Consider the following 18,122-nt stretch of genomic DNA (forward strand, 5'->3'; position numbering starts at 1 on the left):
GACAGACTTTACTTTTGGGGGCTCCAAAATTGCTGCAGATAGTGACCGCAGCCATGAAATTAAAAGTTTGCTCCTTGGAAGAAAAGTTATGACCAACATAGACAGCATATTAAAAAGCAGAGACATTACTTTGCCAACAAAATTTCGTCTAGGCAAAGCTATGGTTTTTCCAGTAGTCATGTATGGATGTGAGAGTTGGACTATAAGGAAAGTTGAGCGCCAAAGAATTGATGCTTTTGAACTATGGTGTGGAGAAGACTCTTCAGAGTCCCTTGGACAGCAAGGAATCCAACCAGTCCATCCTAATATTCAGGAAATCAGTCCTGGATATTCATTGGAAGGACTGATGCTGAAGCTGAAACTCCAATACTTTGACCGCCTGATGCAAAGAACTGAGTCATTTGAAAATACCCTGATGCTGAGAAAGATTGAAGGTGGGAGAAGAGGACGACAGAGGATGAGTTGGTTGGATGGCATCACCAAATCAGTGGACATGAGTTTTAGTATGCTCCGGGAGTTGGTGATGGACAGGGAAGGCTGGCATGCTGCAGTCCATGGGGATGCAAAGAGTCAGACACGACTGAGTGACTGAACTGAACTATGATAGTGATAATAGCCATCTTGGTATACTAAAACTATTATCAACAACAGCAATCTTAGTCATCTGACTCTGGTTGGTGAGTGTTCTGTTAGGACAATATTGAGGTCAGAGGGGACAAGAAGGGGAATACAGTTTTAAACCAAGAGATTAATTACAAACTCAGTCAAGGACCTTGGTTAGGGGGATTTAGTTTCAGCCCTTGTAACAGTGCAAGTGAAATATACTACCAGCAATGAGAATTTAGAGAGCCTCTTTAAAAAAATGACTTGTGGGGAAATATACACTGGGACATTCATCCATCAGATATCCATCAGTGGTTATGGTGTGCACTCCTGTCGATACTGAGGACACCACAGTAAACTAAAACAATGATATGCTGTTCATGGAGCTCACATACCCCTGGGGGAGGATGAATACAAACAGATTAAATACATTGTGTTGTCAGACATTGTGATGAATAAACATAGAGCAGGTAAAGGATGAGGTTGTTTGAGGAGGGTTCTGGGGAGGAGGTGGTCAACCAAGGACTAGTCAAGGACTCACCAAGGAGAGCTAGTGAGGTAAGGAGCAAGTTGTGTACATATCTGTAAAGAGGGTTTACTCACTCTCAAATTTTCTTTTTCTCTTGGGACCTATGGTTCTCTTTTTTTTCTTTTTTAAAAAAGGCTTTAAAGATAAATGAACATGTAGCAATAGACACCTATAACTTTGACTTTACTAACTGTATGCAAATAACTCAGGTCATTTATACAAGAGATCCTATAAAATGCCAAGAATAACTGGAAGTCTTTATATTTTTAGGCAGGCACATTTCATCTAAGAAATGAAGGAAGAGACTTAGATGGAAGTAAGTCACTTCTCTCATTGGCTTGTGATCGTATATCTTACTCATCACACAAACCCAAATGCAATCATACACATGAGCATAGAAGATACCAGAAACTCCACAGAGACACAGCCCAAGTAAGTGATATGACTGAACTGTACAGAGATTAGAAATGATATAATCTCCACTCTTCATTTTAGGTTTATTTTTATTACTGTCATATTCTGTACGTGTCTGTCTTATGCCCTGTTTTTAGATTGAACTGTAAAATTGTTAATTCTTTATTTGTAAGCTTCTATCCATCAAAATTACTCCCCAAATTCTATCCCATTTTCAAATAATATGTTTAAATCTTTAAAGTGCTTAACAAAGTATTTGAATCTTAGCTTCCTTTGCCAGAGAGTTGAATTTGGATATTGTCATTTGTCTAGCAGAGACATTAGAAGTTTTGAGACTGTTTTACTGGGTTCTTACAGCAATTTACGGATTAGAATAAAGACTTAGTTAAAATTAAATGGATTTATAAAGATAGTTTGTATTTTCAATGACTGCATGAAAATTGCTTCTGGGATTAAACATTTCTGTATTTTGTTGTTAATCGTCTGAAATGTACCAGTGTTACATAAAGTAAAAAAAAGAGCTACAAAGCTAGGAGAAAGAAAGGAAATACCCAGTGTAGAATTTTGCAAAAGCACTACTATTTTCTAAGTAAAGTATTTCATTTCTAAACAGGTTTAGCAAATATCAAAAGCTGTATTTTCTTTTGCACTTAATGGCTACATTCATATGAGTTTTCATGTGGGTAACTAATACCTACCAAGGGTATTATTTAGTCATCCACCCCTATGTTCTCTAAGAATCTTTATGTCTTATTTTTCAAAAAGAAGCTGAAGTAAGCTTTTTGTTTACCTGCCGAATCAGGAACTTCCCATGACTTGGTGTGGAGTGGGAGAAAAGCAGCAGTTAGTTTCTAGGTACACAGGAGAACCTTAAGCATGACCAAACTTCTTCCTTCTTGTTTCTAAATCATTTCAGGAAATAAACGCAGCTTCCCCTAACACAGAGTGACTAAGACAGGGCTTGGAGATGAAACTGGCAGGAAATAAGTGACCAGCATGACACTGGAATTTGCACAGGCCCATTACATAATATTCAAGTCTATAATACACCTGGGTGTTATTTCTATGCATCACGTGAAGTCAGGGTCTAATTATGAGTATCTTTCCTCTTTTGTCTCCCAAACATTTTAGCCTACTCCTGTTATGAAGCCCACTGTAATATCTTGTCTGTCATATATCTGAGTTTGTGTCTCCAGACTCTATATGCGTCTCCCTATATCTAGTCCTGAACAAACATCACATTACCGTAATTACATGGTTTTTTATATTCTCTCCTCTATTGTTTTAAATTTTAGGGGACTATTTTAGTCCTTCGTATTTTCATTTGAAGTTTAGGATCAGGTTTACCTTTAGAGTTTCTTGGATTTTGAATATGGGCAATCATTTGATTGCAAAGAAGGACAATTTTGTCTCTTCCTTTCCACTCCTTACATATGTTTCAAGCAGGTTCCTCCAACCTCCCATCCTGTGTAGAGGATTTTATTCCCTTTTCTTCTGAAAAATATTCTGGGGGCTTTCCTGGTGGCTCAAATGGTAAAGAATCTGCCTGCAATGCAGGAGACCTGGGTTTGATCCCTTGTGGGGAAGATGCCCTGGAGGAGGGCATGGCAACCCATTCCAGTATTCTTGCCTGGAGAATTCCATGGACAGAGGAGTCTGGCTGGCTACAGTCCATGGGGTTGCAAAGAGTCAGACACGACTGAATGACTAAGCACTCACTTTTTCATTCTGAAAAAAGCTAAGGTCTAGGCTGCCCAATGCCACTAGTAGAATTCCAGATCCTGCTCACTGTGTTTCATTTCTGTTCATTTGGTCCAGGAAAAGTTTCTCTCACTCTTGATTCTAACTTTGTATCTTCTTTTTATGTTACTTTCACTTTTTATGTCCCTGTAGCAGAATAGGTTTTACCAAAGAACAGGATCTAGAGGATTTGAGTCCAGTTGAATCACACAAAGCCAGACTCTTCCCCTCTGCTAGGGGGAACCATCCCCCTCTCTTACCCTTTCTCACCCTCCTCCTTTTTCTTTCCTTTTTCAATAAATACTATGTACTGAGCACTGTATTAGTACTTTTGTTGTTCAGTAACCAAGTCGTGTCCAACTCTTTGCAACCCCATGGACTACAGCACACCTGGCTTCCCTGTCCCTCACCATCTCCCAGAGTTTGCCCAAGTTCAAGTCCATGGAATTGGTGATGCCATCCAACCATCTCATTTTCTGTCACCCCCTTCTTCTCCTGCCCTCAATCTTTCCCAGCATCAGGGTCTTTCCCAATAAATCAGCTGTTCACATCAGGTGGCCAAAGTATTGGAGTTCAGCTTCAGCATCAGTAATTCCAATGAATATTCAGGGGTGATTTAAGATTAACTTGTTTGATCTTGGTACTTTATACACAGTATTTTCATTGCCATCTTACATGTTAGGAAAGTAAAGCCAGGAACACTGACTTTCCCAAGGCCATTCAGATAGTAAGTGGTTGGGTCACTCCAGAACCACTCATTCCCTTCCATCACCTCCTCTACCCTGAACTTGATCCTCACTGTATCCCGTGGTGGGGGTGGGGGGGAATGTGTTTCAAGTTCATCCTTCTAGTTCATTATCCTTATGAAATAAAGGCTTTAGCAAAGTGAGATTATTGTTACAGATATACTGCTCAATGCTATCAGGGGAAAAAATATGTTTTTCTACTTTAGATTTTATTGTAAATTTCCTTATGTTTTCATTGGCCATGAAAACATTTACTTGGAATTCCTCCTGTTAGTTTTTATGCAAAAGCTTATAAGATATAGAAAGGATTTTTAGAGTCAATATATGCTTCCAACAGTTTTTATCTTTAGTACTTATTGGTTTTGTGTTATAAAACGTGCACATATATCTTAAAAAATAAAAGTCTTCAAGTTTGGAGTTTTATAACTGTAAAAATTAAGAAACCAGACTTTTGCTTGGTAGAAAATATAACTATGTAAGTAACTACAGAAATGTGATGTTCAAGTAAAGCTTCATTAATGAGTTATGACTGTTGAAAGGATGTTCTTGAAAGCAAGATAAGCATTTGTCAGATGTTCATGGGCCTGTGCCAAGTTTTAGATTTAAAGATATATTTGCAGAGAAATATAGACAGCTACCAATTCATGCTAGGAATTTTTAAATGTCTTCTTTACTTGAATTAAATACAAAATAGTTTGACTTTGCAGAACTAACAATCCCTCATTTTCATGCAGAATTATGTGGTATTTGACCAAATGAGAAAAGATTATATTTAACTTAAAATGTTGATCCTACGGACAAATATGAATCTATATACACATAAAATGTTTATAAGAAATTCATAATTTCCTCAGGAGCATTGACCAATAGCATAAAAATCAATTAAAAGAGCGTGAAATTGTCAGGGAACGTTTAACAGTAGGATTCCTGTGTGCTGTTTCTCTCTCTCTTGAGCCCTCTGTTCCTTATTAGTCCCTGTCAGGAGCAAGAGGAGTGGCAAGCCACTCCCAGGACTGAGATCGTAGAGATGGGATGCTTGCATAGGATTTCCTTCATTACCCTTTCCATATAGTGAAAGGGATTACCTATGACCCTCTCTTGATGTGGATTGCCTTTTGGCCTTATGGCCTCTATTGCTCCTTGTTCCCTTGGAAACTTTAAAGCCTGGTCTTTTGATCTTTATCTGAAGAAGCTACCTTGTAATACGGTACATATACTCACACAGAATTCAATAAAGCACCCTTGTTCCACCAGAGACTTGGGTCCCCGTGTCCTTCTCTCTCTCTCTCTTTCCCTCTCTCTCTATTTCTGGCTGATTCCCTGGGGCGCGGAAGCCGGCTGCAGAACCCAGGGAATATTAGCTTCTTTCCTTCTTTCACTTTCTTATCATCAACTCTGGATGACCAGGTTCTGGTCCATTAAAGGACCTCCAACAAGGGGCGCCCAGAACACGGGTCTGGTTATGCGGAACTTCAGATGGAGTGGCTCAGGGCCTATTGAAGTTGGTTAAGTATAAGGACATGGGTCAAACGGCTGGAAAGCCCCCTCACTTTCCTACTTTACTTCATCATTTATTTAAAGTTCAGGGACTGTTAGTTTCGCACCAATGAGTAGAGGCTTGCCTTCAAACAATAGTTGAACATAATCCCTGGTTCCCTGATGAAGGCAGTTTTGATTTGGAAATTTGGCACCGGGTCAAAGAGAAGGTTGAATGAACCGTCAGACAGGGAAAAAATATTCCAATTGATTTCTGGCCCCTGTGGGTTCTCATTAAAGCTGTAATTCTGCCATTTCAAGGCAATTCTAGCCCTCCTGATATTCAACAACAGACAGAATGCTTATTTCATCAGTATGAATTAGATGATGAAACTTTACAAAAGGCCCAATTAGAACAACATAAAATATTTCAGAATTTTCCTACAAGCCCTGCCCTGGCTGCTCCAAATGTTCCTCCTCTGCCAACAGGCGTGAATCCAAAAAGCGCTCTTTTTCTTGAATCTAATGATTCTGACGACTCTCCTGAGACACTTTGTGACACCAAAACTGGCAATACTTTTCTAGATAATAATGATAAGTCCTTAGCACAAACTCATATTTGCAAAAAATTGCTACCTACTCACTCTCCTTCGTGACAGAGGTTCTTTGAATTGCTGGCTTTGCAGTCACAAGTCTCTGAAGCCAGTGGTTTGTCCACCTTCCCAGTTTTAAGAAATGCTAATGCTCAAGGGCAAATAATACCTTAATATGAAGGTGTTAGCCTTTTTCACATGCAACAAATGAAAAAGGCTGTAACTATGTATAGTCCACATTTGTCTTTTACTAGAGAAATTCTAAATGCTATGGTGTCTTCTATTGGAACCTTTATTCTCTATGATTGGCGAACTTTAATAAAAGCTCTCCTTAAACCAGGAGAATATCTTCAATGGACAATGTGGTTTCAAGATATAGCCAGAGATCATGCTGACAAAAACGCTAGAGTTGGTGCTCCCCAAAACCAAATTACGTTTGAAATGTTAACTGGCACCGGACAATTTGACGCTATAGAAGCTCAAATACAATGCCCTCCTTTGTTGCATGAACAATTAAAAACAGTGGCCCTTGAAGCTTGGGATAGAATTACTCCTCAAGGGAAACCTACAGGTAGCTACACTAAAATATTGCAAGGACCTAATGAAACTTATGCTGGATTAGAAACTAGATTTTTTTTTTTCTAGCTAGATTAGAAACTATTATTTCCTGTACTGTAATCAGAGGAGAAGCTAAAAGGCAACTAGAGAAATTACTTGCTTATGAAAATGCAAATCAGGAATGCCAAAACGCTATAGCCCCAATTCGTGAGACAGGGACTATGATTGATTATTTGAAGGCTTGTTGCAATCTAGGATCAGAAACTCAAAAAATGCAAATGCTAGCTGAAACAATGGCTGCTTCCTTTAAAAAGGGAAATGAGGGATGTTTTATATATGGGTATAAGAACCATTTAAAAAAGGGCTTGCCCTAAGAAAGCTAATAAAAAACCCCCAAAAGTCTGTCCCCACTGCCGTAGGGGAATGCATTGGGCCAAAGAGTGTAAATCTAAATTTGATATTGAAGGAAAATTGACTCTTGGACTAACTCCTACTTCCAAAGGTCCCTACACTGAACTGGTCTATAAAGAGGACTGGCTGACCTCAAACTCACCTTAAAACGATGCTCAAACAGAGGACTCAAGAGAGATAGGAAACAGCACATAGGAATCCTACTGTTAAACATTCCCTGACAAGCATCCCCCACAGCATCGGGTCTGGAACTGTAACTCTGGTGATTGTCTTGGCAATTTTATTTGTTGTTTACCGTTGCCTTTCTGCAAAAATTGTTAAAACTAAACAAACTCAAATGGTCAGGACCTTTTTTTACAAATATAATAAAATAGGGGGAATTGTCAGGGAACGTTTAACAGTAGGATTCCTGTGTGCTGTTTCTCTCTCTCTTGAGCCCTCTGTTCCTTAGTCCCTTGTCAGGAGCAAGAGGAGTGGCAAGCCACTCCCAGGACTGAGATCGTAGAGATGGGATGCTTGCATAGGATTTCCTTCATTATCCTTTCCATATAGTGAAAGGGATTACCTATGACCCTCTCTTGATATGGATTGCCTTTTGGCCTTATGACCTCTATTGCTCCTTGTTTCCTTGGTAACTTTAAAGCCTGGTCTTTTGATCTTTTTCTTTAGAAGCTACCTTGTAATACGGTACATATACTCACACAGAATTCAATAAAGCACCCATGTTCCACCAGACTCGGGTCCCCATGTCCTTCTCTCTCTATTTCTGGCTGATTCCCTGGAGCATGGAAGCAGGCTGCGTAACCCAGGGAATATTAGCCACTTTCCTTCTTTCATTTTCTTATCGTCAACTCTGGACCACCAGTTTCCAGTCCATTAAAGGACCCCAACATGAAATGCTTTTCAAAGAAAAACTCCAATAAAGAACAACAATTCCACTCTGAAAGCTATTTTTGTTATTTTGAGATTTTAAACAAATAGACCAAGGAATCCTAACAATTACATTTTGTATCCTGCATAAAAGTGAACCCTTTATTTTGATTATGTAAAATGTTTTTTCAGAAGGAAATGTATTACTTTACATTTTTATCCACTATTTTTTTTGTTCTCATATCTTTTCCACTATTGCTAAGCTCAATATTTCCAAGAAACTTGGAAAACAACCTCATTGTTCTGATGGGCACTTCATTTAGTGCCCCAAATGTGGATTTCCTATATGCATATTTCATCCCAAAGGAATCTGGGGCTGTAAACCTGGAATTTTCATTAGTTTACTCTAGCGAATTCTTTTGGAAACATTCCCTCATACTGATGTGTGGCATGTGCCACATTTCACTTGGGTGGGGACTAGGCTAGCTTCTGGACGTGGACAGGACACAGGCTGTTAGGGTGACTCTGTCTCTTATAAGGAGCGCCACCTCCACAGCATCTAGGTATGAAAAAACCTGGGCCTAGAGAAATAGATTCGCTAGGAATTGCCATCACTGTTTCTTGGATCTGGAGGGGGTCCAGATAAACAGTTATTCCCCATCAGCATCCCCACAGAGAGACACTTGAGATCACATGTACTCGAGACGTGAGCTAGGCAATCTAGATTTTTATGATTTGTGTTTTATCTTTTATGTGAAGTGATTTCAGATGGAACTTTGCATTCCAAATTCAGCCAACTTTTAATCTAATATTCCATTAATATCTCTGAAAGACTTCCTTAGTAGGGAATAAACTATTTAAGCTTGGCACTTTAAATACATAAATGCTATTTATTATTTTTATTTAATTAATTTTTTGTGTGTTGTAATCATGGTGTTTATTCTTGAGTAGAATGAATTCAAAGTTACTAACAGATAAAAATTCAGTGTCCAGCTTTGTGCTAAACGCTTTACATGTGTTACCTCATTAAATCTCCAAATCCATATTAGTATCTCTATTTATAAAAAGTGGACTTTGAAATTTGAAGATACTACTATGTTGACTCACCCAGACGCACACAGAAACTATGTGGAAGAATGGAACTTCAAATGAAAATGTGTTTCAGTTGCCTAATCATTATAAGATTGCAATACATTCTACTATTAGTGCTTAAAATTACTAAATGTTTACAGACAATAGAAATGAAATTGTACAAATCACAAAAAACTCACAAAATTATGATGACCTCCATCTAACAAATATAGCCTATTTGAGCAAACTTCCTGAAATGTAAGAAACATTTGTGCCTTTCTTAGCTCCTCTGCAGAGGGAATAAAGACATATGCTCACCATCATCCCATCCCAACAGAGGTCCCCAGTATGTGGGAGCAACACAATAGAACTCAGCAGCATGGATGCAGTAAGAGAAGAGAGCAGTATTTCCCCTAGACTTCCCTTCCTTCAGGAAAAAGCAACGGGGGAGGGAAGAAAGGGGATGACAAACTGACATGCTGGTTTACATGCCTCTTGCGTGTACCCTGCCCTTGCAATCCTTACCCAGCTGTCCCCACAAACTCAGCTGTGTCACCAAAGCAAACAACAAAGCAGATGTCAAACACCATTCATTACAAGTGTCTAAAGGGAGAAGAAAAAAAATCCTGAAATGCAACGTTTTTGACTCCATTCTCCAAAGTTTACTCTCTGATATCTTTTTATAAACAAAACCTGGATTTGGTTACTTCACTGAAATGTTCCAGCTAGTTCTTAAAGAGAGGGTCTTATTTCTATTAAATCTTCCCCATATGTTATTAAGATAATGATTTATAATTCTGGTTTTGAAATATCCTCTAATGTCTCTGGTTATCTCAGACGATGCCATAAATTTTTCAAAAAGTCCTTCAAGAAAAATGTTGAAACATCTCTAGAGAGCTGTTAAAATAATTCCTCTGTTTCACTCTTTCCAGAATCACACCATGCCAAACTACAAACTCATTTATTTTAATATGAGGGGGAGAGCAGAAATTATTCGTTACATATTTGCATATTTGGACATAAAGTATGAAGACCACAGAATAGAACAAGCTGATTGGCCTGAAATCAAGTCAAGTAAGTAGCATAAATGTTGCTGATGGAAATGTACAAAGAGGAAATGTTTCTAGAACCTTTTGTCTCTCCTCGGGGGGAAAAGAAAAATATAAAGGTTTTCAGACCTTATGTAGCTTTAGATTAAGAAACAGCAGTTCAGGCAAGTTAAATAAACGCTATGTGACCCAGAAAATTTCCTATTTGCGGTGAAAACACACACTTGACAGAGGGAGCAGATCAAAATAACTGAGCATAAAGCTCTGTCAGAAGAGCTGAAATGGAGGAATAGAGAAGTTAAACTTTTGACCATCGGAATTGACAGCTTGCTCAGCTATCAATAGCATTTGGACAATGCATCAGATAAGCTGCTTTAACAGAAAACCAAATGGCTTAAATAACAAGGACATAAACTGTATCACATAACTGAAAATCCAGAAGACCAGGTTTCCAAGGATGGCTTTATTCAGTTTTCCCCCTCAGTGTGTTGGCTGATTCATGAAGCTGGTAGAAATATGTTTGCTGCAATTCCAGCCTGGCAGTGTTGAGCAGCAATCTTGAGAGGTTATAGGAGAAAGCTTAACACTGCTCCCTTAAGTGTTCCCAGGAGAAGGAAGAAAAACTTTCCCAGGAGACCTCAGCAAAGCTCTCATGTCTCACTGGCTCAAGCTGGCCCATGTGTCCATTTCTGAACCAGCCACTGGCAAAGGGGGTAGGAAGAACCTTAGAACTATCGGGTCCATCTCTGAAGTAGGGGATGGAAACTGTTTTCATCTCTGAAGATGTCAAGATAGCGTAGAAAGAAAACAACTTTAAAAAATGTACCATCCTCAGAGAAAAGAGAAGATACTCTAAACAATCTAAAAGGAATGTTCAGAGATAAAATTTTCTTCAGTTAATGTCTGATACAAACAGACAGAAAAAATGATGAAAAATAAGTAAATCCTCCAGAAAACACAACAGGGAAAAAATGAAAAATAAGAGAAAAAAGATAAGGACAATTGAGAATCAGTCAGTTTAGGAGGTGCAACATTTCCATGAAATTCTGGGAAGGGAGAACAGAAAGTAGAGGGGAGGAAAACTTTTAAAAGAAACTTCCTTATACAAAACTGAAATGATTTCCATATGGCTTTCACATATCGGTCTTGGAATTACCATTTTAATCAGGGAGGACAAATTTTTTTTTCTCTCACATTTGATTATTTGAAGAAATTTAGAATCTTTAAAACATCATAGAGAAAAAGCCATTGCTGTGTAGTCAGTTCAATGAAAATGCTCCGAAGAGAAAGAATGTCTTTGGCTGAATCAGAACTGAGTCCCTAGGTAACTCATGCACGTGTATCTCTGTTTAGATATCAACTTTTGGAACTTCCTTGATTGTTTCTCTGATCATTGTGAAATTAAGTTCAACCTTCCCTGACTTTACTTCTTTATTTAGACACTGATTCCTATAGACTATCTGAGATATGAAATCACATATAGGTTCAAGGGACAACTGTCTCCTCTTCCTGAAGAGGAGATTTATTTATTTATTTCCGCTGGTTTGGGTCTCCTCACCACCCAAGTAGAACAAGCCCCTGCTAGACTCTGCTATTTTACGTGCGGCACCGATGGGGAAACACAATGTTCCAGGCATAAGACCAGCACACAGTAGACTGGGACCATCACTCCTGGCACAAGTTGAGAAATTTTTATAAGACATTTTACCAAGATCACAGTAGCTATTTTGGCAGCTATAGCACATTGAGGCTTTATGTTCAGCATCACTAAATCTCTTAAAGCTTTTTGACAGGTGTTCCTGTTAAGTTACAACTCCAACACCCTGAAATTATTTTTTTTCTGGAACCAAATAAAGGACTTCATATTTGTCTTCTTAAATTTCTTCTTGTTAGATGCAGCCCTGTATTCCAACTGTTGGCAATCATCCCAAGCTTGGCTCAAAGGCTTCCAGTAGCTGAATGCTTACCATCTCATAAGAAAACACATTCCACTGTTAATAGTTCCAACAGGAAAATAATTATTCTTGATCTTGAGTTAAAATCTGCCCTTTAAAAATTTCTTTTTGGAAACAGAATTCTTTTGGGTTCTGGTTCTGCATTTTAGAGATAGTTAGAATAAGTAGCATTTTTCTTTCCATTTGATAGTTGTGCCATATTGGAGACAGAGTTTATGTTCCACTTAGTTTGTTCTCTCCTTCAAGTGAACAGTGTGAAGTTCTTCAGCCAATCTTCATATAATGTGATTCTCAGACCCCTTTCTAACTTGGATACTATCCTCTGGGTTTGCTCTGATTTTTAATATCTTTCTCAAAACATGGCTCTTAGAACCAAAAACAGCTGAGCAAGAGATCCAACCGACCTCAGTCTGGATCTCACCTTTAGCAGGTGTGTGATCTGGGCTTTTTATATAACTTTTCCTCATTTGTAAAATGAGTTGGTAGTTAATACCTACTTCACAGAGCTGTTGTAAGTACCTGAAGACCTAATGGGCATGTTCAGTATTTAGTGCAATGACTAGCACAAGGGAAGCAATCCCCAAAATGCTAAGCATGTTATTTACTCTTCATCACATAGTATGCTTCAGATAAGGCATCACAATTTGTGTCAGCTTTATTTGGGACTTTGTTTTGCTCACTGAGTCTCTCAAACACCTAGAACAGTAGGAGTCTTGCTTAATTAGGTAAGTATTCAAAGAGGTTTTTATTCTCGGTATGAACTGTAGTTCATCTTTCACTATCCAGTGCATGTGAAAGACACTCAAAGGCTGATGCTGGCAGTCGAGTTAGGGTCGTGGGATTATAAGAGGCACTTTATTCTTTTCCCTCACTCCAAAATAATTTTATGTCCAAACCTAAGGTGGCTCAGTGGCAAACAATCCAGCTGCAATATAGGAGATGATGGTTCAATCCCTGGGTCGAGAAGATCCCCTGCTGGAGGAAATGGCAGTATTCTTGCCATGGACAGAGGAACCTGGCAGGCTACAGTCCCTAGGGTTATAGAATCAGACATGACTGAAGCAACTGAGCAAGCAAGGCACAGGTTGGGAAAACTGTGATTAATTCATTTGGCAAAGTGCATGCTGTTCAAAAGATGGTGCTTTATTGATTTAGAAAGATTTAAAATTCCCCCAGGCTGCACGGTGCAGACAAGCAGGGAAAAAAGGAAGTTAAAAAAAAGAAAAAAGGAAAGGTATCATCAAATGAAAAAAAAAAAGTGGTTTACAAACATTATATACATTATGATTCTATATTTAAATGTATGCAAGTGTGTTTAGTTGCTCAGTCGTTTCCGGCTCTGCATCCCCACTAACTGTAGCCTCCTAGTCTCCTCTGTCCATGGAATTTTCTAGGCAAGAATACTGGAGTGGGTTGCCATTTCCTACTCCAATTTATATGCATATGGGAAAGCAACTAAAATATTAAAATGGTTATAATTATGTGGTAGAATTTTTATCTTCAACTTAGAATGTTTCTATAATAAAGAATAGCAAATTACTTTCTGAAAAAATATAATAAGTTCGGATAAGAAAACAAAGTAGGATTTACAGAGAAATATTAATACGCCTACTCTAAGCCTGTTCTATATTTGTACAAATATGCTTGTTGCCTTACTATATACTTCAAAGTCCCTCATCAGAATCAGAGTTTGGGTAAATTCCTTACCATAACTCAATTATCAAACACTCCATATTCCTCAGGTTATGGTTTTAAAGAATAATTAATATAATCTCAGAGGATTGAAAAATTAATAAGACTTTAAAAGAGAAGTTTATTTTTAAAAGTTACATAGTAAGTATGTGAGGTAATATATATAAGCATTGATGTAAACCTGGATTTTAGACCCAGTTCTGTCAGTAACTCTATGGCAGTTCTTCTAACAACTCATTTTTCCCTCTTTTAAAAAAAATTTGTAGTTGCCATACAATAGAAGTTTCAGATGTACAATATAGTGATCCACAATTTTTAAATGTTACAGTCCATTTATGGTTATTATAAAATATTGGCTATATTCCCCATGTTGTACAATATATCCTTGTAGCTCATCTTATACATAATACTTTGTCCCTCTTACTTCTCCACCCCTGTATTGCCTGCCCCCTCTTTCCTCTCTCCACTGGTAACCACTTGTTTGTCCTCTGTATCTGTGAGCCAGCTTCTTTTTCTAACAAGTTTTTTGGTTTTTTTTGTTTTTTGTTTTTTCCCAATTATTTTTATTAGTTGGAGGCTAATTACTTTACAATATTGTAGTGGTTTTTGCCATACATTGACATGAATCAGCCATGGATTTACATGTGTTCCCCATCCTGAGCCCCCCTCCCGCCTCCCTCCCCACCCCATCCCTCTGGGTCATCCCAGTGCACCAGCCCCGAGCACTTGTCTCATGCATCCAACCTGGACTGGTGATCTGTTTCACAATTGATAGTATACATGTTTCGATGCTGTTCTCTCAGATCATCCCACCCTCGACTTCTCCCATAAGAGTCCTGTTGGGAGCCGCCGGGATGCACCCAGTCCATGACAAGGTCATGGGACGAGAGAGGAACCTGCAAGGCAGCTCTTCCTCACATGGGGCTGCCCTGGGGGCCCAATATGTCCCCTCTGGAGCTGCCAGGATGAGAAAGGAACCTGCAAGGCAGCTCTTCCCCTCAAGGTTGTCCCGGGGGCCTGGTATGTCCCTTTCTTCCTTCTGTCTTACTGTTGTTGGGCTTTCTATTAATTTTTGGAAATGATAATATATAGTAATAAGGCCTCATTGGAAAAGTCCAAGCCTTTTTGGAAATGCTGAAGATTGCTCTGCCTCAGGACACGACCATAAACATCAAGTCATAAAAGAAAAGGCCACAGGTATAGTTTGGCTGCTTGCTTAAAAGATTATAATGTTCTAGAATAGAAAAGAGTAGAGGTATTTAGATTTAAAGTAGATATACTGCTTTACTTTACTTGCTCCATGGTTGAAAGGGTTTTCACTATTGCTATTTCCTTGCTGCTATTTGTTCATTATTTCCCTTTCTTTAAATAACATGGGATATTATGGGTATTTTTGTAAAATTAGAAAATGGGGTATATAGGATTTTAATAGAAGATTTATATTAACCAGTTTTACTGCCACTATCTTACTATTAATAGAGGTGTTTTGCTGCTCTAGAGGTGTTTTTGCTGCTTAATAAAAAGTTAATCATTGTAAATTGAGATTTTGTGGTTTCAGGTAAAGAAAAATATCAGGTTTTTCTTATGGTACTATTTTCAGAAATGTCAAACATGTTACTGTGACCCTTCCCATGTATTGTTTTATTGTCCAAAGAATTTACACTATGCCTGAGATTTGTGGAACCTTGTTTTTGTTAGAGTGAGAATGTTAGGTCATTGAGGCAAGACGACTATGTACGGGACATTTAAGTATAAACCCTGTAATCGGAAACGTTCTAGATGGATGCATAGGGGAAAAACATGGGGAAAAAATATTGACGGAAGCACAAACCAATATCTGATGTAATATGTGGTGACTTTAGGGGGAGGTAACATTCATTCTATAAAAACTGAGCTATCCTAAAAATAAAAGTTACCTCTTCTACGCAACCTTCTGTGTCTGTCTGTCTGTCTTCTTCCTTGCCGACTCCACTCATCCCTTGGGTATTCCTGGTCCTGCCGGGGCTGGACCTTGGCAGAGTCCAAAAGTCTGTTCTATACATCTGTGTCCCTTTTTCTGTCTTGCATATAGGGTTATCGTTACCATCTTTCTAAATTCCATACATATGCGTTAGTATACTGTATTGGTCTTTATCTTCCTGGCTTACTTCACTCTGTATAATGGGCTCCAGTTTCATCCACCTCATTAGAACTGATTCAAATGAATTCTTTTTAACAGCTGAGTAATATTCCATTGTGTATATGTACCACAGCTTCCTTATCCATTCATCTGCTGATGGGCATCTAGGTTGCTTCCATGTCCTGGCTATTATAAACAGTGCTGCGATGAACATTGGAGTGCACGTGTCTCTTTCAGATCTGGATTCCTCAGTGTGTATGCCCAGAAGTGGGATTGCTGGGTCATATGGCAGTTCTATTTCCAGTTTTTTAAGAAATCTCCACACTGTTCTCCATAGTGGCTGTACTAGTTTGCATTCCCACCAATAGTGTAAGAGGGTTCCCTTTTCTCCACACCCTCTCCAGCATTTATTGCTTGTAGACTTTTGGATAGCAGCTATCCTGACTGGTGTGAAATGGTACCTCATTGTGGTTTTGATTTGCATTTCTCTGATAATGAGTGATGTTGAGCATCTTTTCATGTTTGTTAGCCATCTGTCTGTCTTCTTTGGAGAAATGTCTGTTTAGGTCTTTGGCCCATTTTTTGATTGGGTCATTTATTTTTCTGGAATTGAGCTGCAGGAGTTGCTTGTTTATTTTTGAGATTAATCCTTTGTTTGTTTCTTCATTTGCTATTATTTTTCCCATTCTGAAGGCTGTCTTTTTTGTTGTTGTTGTTTTAACTTGTGAAATGTACAGATTCCACTAGAGCAGTAGCCCCCAACCAGGGACTTGATTTGGGAAGACAATTTTTCTATAGACCAGGGTGGGGGTGGTGATGGATTTGGGGTGCTTCGAGGGCTTTTATTGTGCAATTTATTTCTATTATTATTACATCAACTCTGGTCACCAGGATTAGATCCCAGAGGTTGGGGACCCTGCCCTAGACAGGCTCCCTGGTAGCTCAGAGGGTAAAGAACTTGCCTGCAATGTAGGAGACCTGGGTTTGATCCCTGGGTTGGGACGATCCCGTGGAGAAGGAAATGCAATCCACTCTAGTATTCTTGCCTAAAGAATTCCATGGACAGAGGAGCCTGGTGCTGGGCTCAGTCCATGGGGTCAGAAAGAGTCGGCCAGGACTGAGTAACTGACAATATCCCTTACAGAATAAATATTCAAGAATTCTGCAATGTTACTCTCATGCTTTGTTTCCACAATTATCAGTAAAACAAAAGTATTATGACTTGATTTTGTTCTGGAAGTTGATTATTTGCTTATTTTATTTTAAGCTCTTCCATTTGGCAAAATCCCCATTTTGGAAGTTGATGGACTTAAACTTCACCAGAGTCTGGCAATAGCAAGATACTTGACCAGAAACACAGGTAAGATATTCTTTATGTTTAAGGTTCTTGATAGCTGAAAAAATGCGTGGCATATATTTACTATTCATTAAGCTCTATTAGTGAATGAGATTAAACGATACAGTGCAAGGGATAACAGGGTTAAATGCCGAGTTAGTATACATATACCATCTCTATCAGTTTAATTTTCCCTGAGTTCCCTTGACAATTAATTTTATCTTATATTGTCCAGTCTCTCCTGCCCCACACCTCCTTGTTCTCAATCCCTTCTTGGAATATAGCTGAAAAATTAGACAGATGTATCTGAACCCAAACTTTTGCTAGAGTGCTTATCATAAGTTATCAGAAATTAACAGGAAATACATGAGGCATCAGTTCACTTCTGTTCAGTCGCTCAGTTGTGTCCGACTCTTTGCAAGCCCACGGGACTGTAGCATGCCGGACTTCCCTGTCCATCACCAACCTGGAGCTTACTCAAACTTACCCATCAAGTCAGTGATACCATCCAACCATATCATCCCCTTCTCCTCCCACCTTTAATCTTTCCCAGCATCAGGGGCTTTTCCAATGAGTCAGTTCTTCGCATCAGGTGGCCAAAGTATTGGAGCTTCAGCTTCAGCATCAGTCCTTCCAATGAATATTCAGGACTCATTTCCTTTAGGATTGACTGGTTTGATCTCCTTGCAGTCCAAGGGACTCTCAGCAGTCTTCTCCAACATCACAGTTTAAAAGCATCAATTCTTCAGCACTCAGCTTTCTTTATGGTCTAACTCTCACATTCGTACATGACTACTGGAAAAACCACAAGCTTTGACTAGATGGACCTTTTTGGCAAAGTAATGTCTCTGCTTTTTAATATGTTGTCTAGGTTGGTCATAGTTTTTCTTCCAAGGAGCAAGTGTCTTTTAATTTCATATAATATATGATGTATATATGTATATATAAATAATTTCATAT

The 18,122-nt window shown here is 38.7% G+C and overlaps 1 protein-coding gene across 1 annotated transcript in view; it reads left to right on the plus strand.

The window, feature by feature from the left end:
- The first annotated feature begins 1,535 nt into the window (after window positions 1-1,535).
- The window catches only part of HPGDS (hematopoietic prostaglandin D synthase), a 46,094-nt gene continuing 29,507 nt past the window's right edge, over window positions 1,536-18,122 (plus strand). The window contains exons 1-3 of the mRNA XM_065907259.1: window positions 1,536-1,564; window positions 9,944-10,085; window positions 17,094-17,186. Coding sequence (XP_065763331.1) covers window positions 9,953-10,085; window positions 17,094-17,186 — 226 coding nt within the window. The 5' untranslated portion in view covers window positions 1,536-1,564; window positions 9,944-9,952. The remainder of the gene's footprint in view (window positions 1,565-9,943; window positions 10,086-17,093; window positions 17,187-18,122) is intronic.

Source organism: Muntiacus reevesi, chromosome 16, assembly GCF_963930625.1.
Source record: "Muntiacus reevesi chromosome 16, mMunRee1.1, whole genome shotgun sequence".
Lineage (NCBI taxonomy): Eukaryota > Metazoa > Chordata > Mammalia > Artiodactyla > Cervidae > Muntiacus > Muntiacus reevesi.